Below are 10771 nucleotides of genomic sequence, written 5' to 3'. Positions count from 1 at the left end.
TCTTGGAAACAACGACAATTTGTAAAAAAGCAAACTCAACTTTGCTATTGATAACACAAACATTGAAATATATTAAAAATAAATTATTTTAAAAAGTAGAATCGAAGAAGAATTATAGATTTAAACAGGTGAATACTTCTTAAACATGAAGGTGATTATGACTAATGATGGATATTTTAGGCCAATAAGTTTTAAAATATTGGGATAAAAAATATACAATGAAGGAAAGATAGCATCTTCAACAAATTGTGCTTGGAAAACTGGACATCCATATGCAGTAAAATGAAATTAAACCCCTATCTCTTACCCTGCACAAAACTCAAATTAAAGCAGATCAAGGACCTAGGAATTAGACAAGAGACCCTGAGAGCCTTATGGAAGAAAAGGTAGGCCCGAATCTTCACCATGTTGGCTTAGGACTTGACTTCTTTTTTTTTTTTTTTTTTTTTTTTTTTCACTTGGTCATGTATATTTAAAAAGAATAAAAATAAATGAACAAATGAAAATGTTCTTAGAAAAAAATAATACATAGATCAATAGAGTAAGTAAACAGGGAGGGGGAGGGCAAGCATAAGCATCAGGGACTTAATTGGAGCAAACTATACTCCGGTACATTTATAATTATGTCAAAATAATTCCTAATGTTATTTATTTATTTATTTTTTTCCCTTCCCCCCACCCCTCCCACCCCTCTTTACCCTCTATACAGTACTTCCTTCCTCCATACTTGCCCCCCTCCCTAACCCTAACTCTAACCCTAACACTAACCCTTCCCTCCCCCCCATTATGTGTCATCCTCCACTTATTAGTGATATCATTCATCCTTTCGCTTTTTGAGATTGGCTTATCTCACTTAGCATGTTATTCTCCAATTTCATCCATTTGCCTGCAAATGCCATAATTTTATCATTCTTTATGGCTGAGTAATATTCCATTGTATATATATACCACAGTTTCTTTATCCACTCATCAATTGAAGGGCATCTAGGTTGGTTCCACAGTCTGGCTATTGTGAATTGAGCAGCTATGAACATTGATGTGGCTGTGTCTCTGTAGTATGCTGATTTTAAGTCCTTTGGGTATAGGCCAAGGAGTGGGATAGCTGGGTCAAATGGCGGGTCCATTCCAAGTTTTCTAAGGAATCTCCACACTGCTTTCCAGAGTGACTGCACTAATTTGCAGCCTCACCAGCAATGTATGAGTGTACCTTTCTCCCCACATCCTCGCCAACACCTGTTGTTGCTCGTATTCTTGATAATCGCCATTCTAATTGGGGTGAGATGGAATCTTAGGGTGGTTTTGATTTGCATTTCTCTTATTACTAGAGATGGTGAACATTTTTCTATATGTTTGTTGATTGCTTGTAGATCTTCTTCTGTGAAGTGTCCTTAGCCCATTTGTCGACTGGATTATTTGAATTCTTGGAGTAAAGTTTTTTGAGTTCTTTATAGATTCTGGAGATTAGTGCTCTATCTGAAGTATGATTGGCAAAGATATTCTCCCATTCTGCAGGCTCTTTCTTCGCATTGCTGATAGTTTCCTTTGCTGAGAGAAAGCTTTTTAGTTTGAATCTATCCCAGTGGTTGATTCTAGCTTTTATTTCTTGTGCTATGGGAGTCCTGTTAAGGAAGTCTGATCCTAGACCAACAAGGTGAAGATTTGGACCTACTTTTTCTTCTATAATCTGCAGGGTCTCTGGTCTGATTCCGAGGTCCTTAATCCATTTTGAGTTTAGTTTCGTGCATGGTGAGAGATATGGGTTTAGTTTCATTCTGTTGCATATGGATTTCCAATTCTCCCAGCACCATTTGTTGAAGAGGCTATCTTTTCTCCATTGCATATTTTTGGCACCTTTGTCTAGTATGAGAAAATTGTATTTATTTGGGTTTGTGTCCGTGTCCTCTATTCTATACCATTGATCTACCTTTCTATTTTGGTACCAATACCATGCCGTTTTTGTTACTATTGCTTTATAGTAGAGTTGAAGATCTGGTATTGCAATACCCCCTGTTTCACTCTTCCTGCTAAGGATTGCTTTAGCTATTCTGGGTTTCTTATTCTTCCAGATGAATTTCATAATTGCTTGCTCTATTTCTGTAAGGTACATCATTGGGATTTTAATTGGAATTGCATTGAATTTGTATAGCACTTTAGGTAATATGGCCATTTTGACAATATTAATTCTTCCTATCCAAGAACATGGAAGATCTTTCCATCTTCTAAGGTGTTCTTTAATTTCTTTCTTTAGTGTTGTATAGTTCTCATTGTAGAGGTCTTTCACCTCTTTTGTGAGATTGATTCCCAAGTATTTTATTTTTTTCTGGCTATTGTGAATGGGGTAGTTTTCCTAATTTCTCTTTCTGAAGATTCATCACTTATGTATAAAAATGCGTTGGATTTATGGGCATTGATCTTGTAACCTGCTACTTTACTGAATTCACTTATGAGTTCGAAGAGTTTTCTGGTGGAATTTCCAGGTTCCTCTAAATATATAATCATGTCATCAGCGAACAGGGATAGTTTGAGTTCTTCTTTCCCAATTCGTATCCCTTTAATCTCTTTGGTTTGTCTAATTGCTCTGGCCAGAGTCTCAAGAGCGATGTTGAATAGAAGTGGTGAAAGAGGGCATCCCTGCCTTGTTCCAGTTTTTAGGGGGAATGCTTTCAGTTTTTCACCATTTAGAATGATATTAGCCATGGGCTTAGCATAAATGGCCTTTACAATGTTAAGGAATGTTCCCACTATCCCTATTTTTCCTAGTGTTTTGAGCATGAAGGGGTGCTGTATTTTATCAAATGCTTTTTCTGCATCTATTGAAATAATCATGTGATTCTTGACTTTAAGTCTATTAATGTGGTGAATTACGTTTATTGATTTCCTGATGTTGAACCAACCTTGCATCCCTGGGATGAAACCAACTTGATCATGGTGCACTATCTTTTTAATATGTTTTTGTATGCGATTTGCTAAAATTTTGTTGAGAATTTTTGCATCGAAGTTCATTAAGGATATTGGTCTGAAATTTTCTTTCCTTGATGAGTCTCTGTCTGGTTTAGGTATCAGTGTGATATTGGCTTCATAGAATGAGTTTGGGAGGGTTCCCTCCTCTTCTATTTTATGGAATACTTTGAGAAGTATTGGAATGAGCTCTTCTTTAAAGGTTTTGTAGAACTCGGCTGAGAACCCATCTGGTCCCGGACTTTTCTTTGTTGGTAGGCTTTTGATGACTTCTTCTATTTCAGTACTTGAAATTGGTCTATTTAAATTGTTCATGTCCTCCTGGTTCAGTTTAGGCAATTCATATGTCTCTAGAAACCTGTTGATGCCTTCAAAATTTGCTATTTTGTTGGAGTATAGATTTTCAAAATAGCTTCTAATTGTGTTTTGTATTTCAATCCTGTCTGTTGTGGTATTTCCTTGTTCATTCCGAATTTTAGTGATTTGGGTTTTCTCTCGTCTTCTCTTTGTTAGTGTGGCTAAAGGTTTATCAATTTTGTTTATTTTTTCGAAGAACCAACTATTTATTTTGTCAATTTTTTGTATTGTTTCTTTTGTTTCAAAGAAGTAAAACTCAACAAATAAACGACCTAACACTACAGCTCAAAGCCCTAGAAAAAGAAGAACAGAACAGCACCAAAAGTAGTAGAAGACAGGAAAAAGTTAAACTCAGAGCTGAAATCAATGAAATTGAAACAAAAGGACTTGACTTCTTAACAAGACTTCTAAAGCACAAGAAATAAAGATTCAATAAATGGTATGAATTCATACTATAAAGCTTCTCAGCAAAGGAAACAATCAATAATATGAAGAGAGAATCTACAGAATGGGAGAAAATCTTCACCATATACACCTCAGATAGACACTAATCTCCAGGATATGTAAAGAACTCAAAAAACTTAACAACAAAAAACAAATAACCCAATCAATGAATGGGCCAAGGAACTAAACAGACACTTCACAGAAAAAGATGTACAATCCATCAATGAATATATGAAAAAATGTTCAACCTCTCTAGCAATTAGAGAAATGCAAATCAAAACTACTCTAAGATTTCATCTCACTCCAGTGAGAATGACAATTGTCAAGAATATAAGCAATAATAAATGTTGGTGAGGACGTGGGGGAAAATGTACACTTACAATTGCTGATGGGACTGCAACCAGTCTGAAAAGCAGTATGGATATTCTTTAGAAAACTTGGAATAGAACCACACCGTATGACCCAGCTCTACCACTCCTCAGTTTATATCCAGAGAACTTAAAATCAACATACTACAGTGACACAGGCACATCAATGTTTATAGCAGCTCAACTTAAAATAGCTAAACTATAGAACCAATATAGATGCCCTTTAACAGAGGAATGCATAAAGAAACTGTGGTATGTGTGTATATATATATATATATATATATATATATATATATATATAGAGAGAGAGAGAGAGAGAGAGAGAGAGAGTAATATTACTCAGTCTTAAAGAAAAATGAAATTATGGTATTTGCAGGTAAATGAATGAAGTTGGAGAATATCATGTTAAGTGAAATAATATAATACCAAAAACCAAAAGCTGAATGTTTTCTCTGTTATGAGGATTCTGATTCATAATTGGGGGGAGGCTTTGGAAGCATGGAGGAACTTTGGATTGGGCAGAGGGGAGTGAAGGGAGGGGGCGTAGGGGTGGAAATAATGTTGGGATGAGATGTATATTATTGCCCGATATACCTGTATGATTCCATGTGTGACACTGCATTATGTACCAACTAAGAAATGAGAAGTTATGCTCAATGAGTTGAAATGCATTCTACTCTCATATATAACTAATTAGAACAAGAAAAAAAGTAAAAAAATTAAGAAAAATTTTATCCCTGATACCAAAAAAACCCAAATAAAATAAATAAAAAAGACTAGACATAGAAACACACTATGACCCAACTATATCACTCTTTGGTATTTATCCTAAAGACTAAGTCATCATACTACTGTGATACATGTATTCCCATGTTTATAGTAGCACAATTCACAGTAACCAAACTGTGTCACCAGCCTACGGGTCCATCAATGAACGAATTCATAAAGAAAATGTGGTATATATTAAATGGAATTTTATTCAGTTATAAAAAATGAACTATATCATTTGCAGGAAAATTGATGGAAGTAGAGATTGTTATATTAAACAAAATAAGTCAAACTCCGAAGGTAGAGGGACATATGTTTTCTCTCCTAAGTGGAAGCTAGAGCGGAAAAAAGAAAAGGTGGGACTGGATCTCATGAGAATCAAAAGGAGGTCAGTGGAGAAAAGGGATCAAGAGGTGGAGGTGGGGAGGAAGAGGGGAAGTTCTTGGAGAAATATTGGCCAATTTATATTGTTTATTGTGTGTATGTATGAATATGTAATAAGTCCCATCAATATATGCAACTATTTTGCACCAATAAAAAATGTGTGTGGGCGGAAAAACCCAGTCAAGGTACTATCCAATTCCTGACTCTAGGAAACTGTGAGATAATATATATCTATTATTTTAAGGCATTAAATTTTAAGATAACTTGTCATACAGTAATAGACAATGCAAGCTATTTTTAAATAGTTTTTAGTGGATTAGAGTTACACATAATAGTGGGGTTACAATCTAGTTTTACAATTTCGTGAGATATACATATGTTCCACTTGAAACGGTTATCAAATCAGTGGCAACACATGAGGACAAACATATTGGGGAGCAGGTTGCATAAATATATCATAAGGCATAGAAAAAACATATAGGCTATAAAATAATTCTTAACCTGTGTGTCTGTGTTTGTGTGTATGTATATGTATTCCAAAATCTGTAATAATTATCTAATATCTTCCTTCATTGTGTGAAAGAAAACTTCCTTATTTCCTGGTCTCTACTAAGGAAAATTTTCCAAACTCAATTTGATTGAAAATAATAATAAAAAAAAACCTTCTTCAAATTCAATAAAATGTACTCAAGTATAAAGTCTCAGTTGTTTCACAATTTTATGTTTAAAATAATATTATATTCTGCATATGCCCGATTTATCTTTTCACTTCCATTTTTATTCCTTTAATGTTTGTTTTGAGTTCTATTTTCCAATTGTTTCTGGGTACTCATCCAAATATTCTATATACAAACTAGCCTAATGGTGAATCCTGTTAAACTCAGGTGACATTCTACTTTTTATCTCTTTTAAGATTGTTTTCTTTATGAATATTGTGAGTCATCTCATTGCAGCTCTTGGTTGGTATTTGTCAACTTGGCATTAATACAAATGCCTCTAAGTCCTCTTCTTTGTCTAGAAAGACAAGCACTAGATTTTTTCAAGACCTTTAATATGTATGGTTTGAAAGACCCTTTAGTGGAGTTTGGATGCATATAAGTTTAGGTTTTGCTATTATTTTCCAGAAGTAAATGCAGCCAAGTGTAAGGAAGGTGAGGCATCCAAGTCTTTACTTTGTGTGAGGCTTAGAATCTTTATTTGATAATGAAAATGCATTTCATTGCTCATTTGATAGAAATTCAGTTTTCCCATTTCTCATTTTATTCTGGACTGTTTCTGCTCATTATATTTGTGGTATGACATGGCCAATGAACATTTTTTAATAACTTCAATGCAATTTCATGTAATAATTTAAATAAAATGTTTTGTCTTAATGTATGTGTCAGTTGGTAAAGATAGAGTACCTCTAAGAATTTTAATTATGATACTGCATACAACCATGTAATTAAAGTGGAGCCAAGATAGTCAGAGCTTACACTGTTAGGAACAGGGCAAGCTTCAGAAAGAAAGTAATACATGAAGATTTGCAAATGGCAAGTAGGAAATCACTAACTATTCAATTCATCCTTAGCCTGTGAATGTGACACGAAGTTCTCTCTACAAAAATCCGTACACCTGTCCACTTATATTACCCCTGCTGTATGCTCGATGATGTGAAAAATACCTCTGAGCCATGAAGCATTGCACAAGCTTATCTCATAATTGTGTTCGGATACATTTGTGGACTTTAAAAAGAACTTTTAATTAAAAATGACAGTGTTTTCCAGAGAATTTCTAGCTGCTCTATTATTTATGATCATCAAAAATGGGAAGGGTTCCTATATTTACATATTTAAATATTTTAGAAGAGTTTACACAACTTAGTTTCTCATCTTGTTTCTCAAGTTACTTGCCACAATTTTACCATCCAATTGAGGTTTTTAAGATTTGCATTTGGGATCACAATGGCATTTGCATGGTATTAAAGACACATCTGATGCTTTCTTTCCATAGAACAAAGTTGGTTCAGGCCATTTGCCTATGTGTGAAGTTATCTCCAAGGCAAACCAGAGTAATTGTCCATTTAATTTGGCATTTTCAGGAACATTGGTTTCCAAAATCAAGACTTTTCCAATTACATTTTATAACATTCGTGTCCAAAAGATTTTCCTTGGGGATTGGTTTCATGCTGGGGAGCTGGATCCTGAACCAGCTATTTGAAGTACATTATAGATCTCAGCCAACAGTCTAGTCCAAACACACTGCCTTCCTTTCACTCTAATTCCTTGTCTAAACCCAAGTATAATCAGATTAGACCATTTGGAAGAGTCTTTAGAGGATGATTTCCATGAGTACCCCGGGAATAAGAAAAAGGATGTAAATAGACATCTATGTGCATTTCTAACTTTCAGAAAGAAAAAATAAGTTTATCTCATTTGTCAGAACTTGTGTAGTCAAATAACTTATTTATATCATGACATAACACATCACCAACATTTAATAAGTAGTTGGTCTTTTGGCCTTTGAAGTGTTATTTTCCGAATATAATTTTATTTGTCTTTTTTTATAAATATACTCCCCTTTATTTCCATAAATTAAATTTCTTGCACATATTTTGAGATATGTTTCATAAACTCAAAAGTTTGACCAAAAACTTCATTAAGTTTTTGGTTTCATTTTTTTCTTAACTATTCTAAGAATTAGAACAATGTTTGATTTTGTTACTTCTGTAACAGATAAATAAAACTTGTTGATATAAAAAAATTTACTCATCCCCTGAAATTTGTCTTGTTAAAAGAAATTTCTAAAAATTTCTTTAGACTCCTTTGTAGGAAATTGGTTTGCAAGAAAAACCAGATCAATTATATTTTGGTGGTGAAGTTGCTTTCTAATTTATATTTCTCTTACTATCTTACTCTGGTTATATGTCTTAATTATAGCTTTTCTCAAGAGTCAGATTTGTCTTTTTCCTCCTTAAGAAAATATTTGCAGTGAAAATAAATATGCTGACCAGGGAGTCTCAAACCAATTAACTGCCCTGCTTAAGGAAATCCAGCTTAGATTTTGCAGCTGAAACAACAATAGAAATGATATTATGATAAAATGAAACATAAATGGATGGATTATATGACCATACACAATTATATTAATTCTTTTTCATGATTTCTTATGAGAATAGAGCACAGCAGGCCTATATTTAATTAGACTAAAAGGAAGTCTAACCCAGTGGGTTACCTATGCACTAACTGAATCCAGTATTGCTGAAAGTATTAGGCAAACTTGTTTTAATGTTGAATTTTGGTCATATAAAAAAGTATCTAACATTTATTATGTACCAGAAAGCTGCCATCTCAGCACTTCATTATTGACGAGATACAGCACAGTTGCTGGATATGTTGCAGCATGTGTGAGGCAAAGGTACATATTAAGATTAAATTTCGGGGGGCCAGGAGGGAGATGGTGGCACCCGTGGCTGTGGCGGAGCCCGGGGCTTCGGGAGCTCCTCAGCTCCCTGTGTGTCTGTTGGTGTTGGGAATGGCGGGTTCCGGGAAAACCACCTTCGTACAGAGGCTCACGGGACACCTGCGTAGGCAAAGCTCTCCATCTTACGTGATCTACTTGGACCCAGCTATACATGAAGTCCCCTTTCCTGCCAATATCCATATTCGTGACACTGTGAAGAATAAAAAAGTAATGAAACAATATGGTCTTGGGCCCAATGGTGGCATAGTGACCTCTCTCAATCTTTTTGCTACCAGGTTTGATCAGGTCATGAAATTTATTGAGATGGCTCAGAACACATCTAAATATGTCTTGATCGACACACCTGGACAGATTGAGGTATTCACCTGGTCTGCTTCTGGGACAATCATTACTGAGGCCCTGGCATCTTCATTCCCAACAGTTGTCATCTATGTGATGGACACATCAAGAAGTACTAATCCAGTGACCTTCACGTCAAATATGCTGTATGCCTGCAGCATCTTGTACAAAACCAAACTGCCTTTCATTGTGGTCATGAACAAAACTGACGTCATTGATCACAGCTTTGCAGTGGAATGGATGCAGGACTTTGAAGATTTCCAAGATGCCTTGAATCAAGAAACTACATACATCAGTAACCTGACTCACTCAGTGAGCCTGGTATTAGATGAGTTTTACGGCTCACTCAGGGTGGTGGGTTTCTCTGCTGTTGTGGGCACTGGCTTCAATGAACTCTGTGCAAGTCACCAGTGCTGCAGAAGAATATGAAAGGGAGTATCGTCCTGAATATGAATGTCTGAAGAAATCATTGGCTGGTGCACAGAGTGAACAGCAGAAAGAACAACTGGACTGCCTTCGGAAAGATAGGGGCTCTGTAGCCTCGGACACAGGCACTGCCAAAGAGAGCCTATCTCCTGCATTGGACCCCTCTGACTTAATCCTGACTCGAGGAACCTTGGATGAAGAGGATGAGGAAGCTGACAGTGATACTGATGACATTGACCACAGAGTTACAGAGGAAAGCCATGAAGAGCCAGCATTTCAGAATTTTATGCAAGAATCAATGCCACAGTACTGGCAGAGAAACAACAAATAGAAGATCTTAGGAAATTTCAGTTGATTCTAAAGTCCCAAATTCTAGAACTCCATGTGAAGAAACTTTTCTTATCTCTGATTCAGGGCTAGGATGAAGAACAATTTTCTAAAGAATAGCATAAATTCTCTTTTTAGAGAATCTTATGACTCAGATGAAGTCAGGAATAGATGGTTCTTGGAGCTGGCAGGTAGATGTCAAGTCTGCTTTGGCCTTTCATTTATGTTTATGCAAGGAAGGATATACTGGCTGCTTTTGGAAGCTAATATCCCTTCAAGCCTAAGGTTTTTCACTTGACCTTACGTACTTCTGCTGGTAATAGAATACAGAGAGAATTTACCATCACTTCAGATCTTAGCCTTTACTTCTCCAGCATCACGTCCTCAACTTATAACCTGAGTTGTTCTTGTAGTAGAAAGGGAGAGGGGACACATGAGCTTGTCCAGGGTATCAGTGGAGTCTCCTTAGCAAGCAGTGTTATGAAATATGTCTCACGTTAAGTAGCTCATTAGAGGGGACCGTGTTATTGAAGAAAGTGGGCAGAACATAAGATTTCTGAATACGAATATGGTTTAAATGGTAACTTGAATAGAGAGTTTTTAATTACAATTTTATTCTAAGCCTGCCTGCCTTTCATGATTTTTCAAATTAGAAAATTATATAATAAATAGATTCCCTTGTGTTCAATAGAGTTTAAAGTCACATGTCTAAACCTGTCTTGTAAGGAGGTAATGTTTACTGAAGTTTCCCTTGTACCCATAACTGGAAACCAGGCACAGAGCCAGGCCATTTGTATTGTACTTTGAAGTTAATGCAAAGTGTCCTTGGTGATTTATTTAAAGGCCATGGATTTCAGTTAGGTGCACATTCCATACATAACAACCATTATTATGGTTTGTCTTGGCTAGTCTGTACTCTTACTCATTGGTTCTCAGAG

General features: G+C 35.7%; 1 protein-coding gene across 1 annotated transcript; it reads left to right on the top strand.

Moving 5' to 3' along the window:
* Nucleotides 1–8705: 8705 nt before the first annotated feature.
* Nucleotides 8706–10368, top strand: LOC306660630 (GPN-loop GTPase 1-like). The gene is given in 2 exon segments (XM_079138997.1): nucleotides 8706–9475; nucleotides 9477–10368. Coding segments are annotated over 2 exon segments (1122 nt in total). The 5' UTR covers nucleotides 8706–8714; the 3' UTR covers nucleotides 9838–10368.
* Nucleotides 10369–10771: the final 403 nt, after the last annotated feature.

This window comes from Sciurus vulgaris, assembly GCF_902686455.1.
Source record: "Sciurus vulgaris genome assembly, chromosome: 4".
Taxonomy (NCBI): domain Eukaryota; kingdom Metazoa; phylum Chordata; class Mammalia; order Rodentia; family Sciuridae; genus Sciurus; species Sciurus vulgaris.
This window is presented reverse-complemented; position numbering and strand designations above follow the sequence as displayed.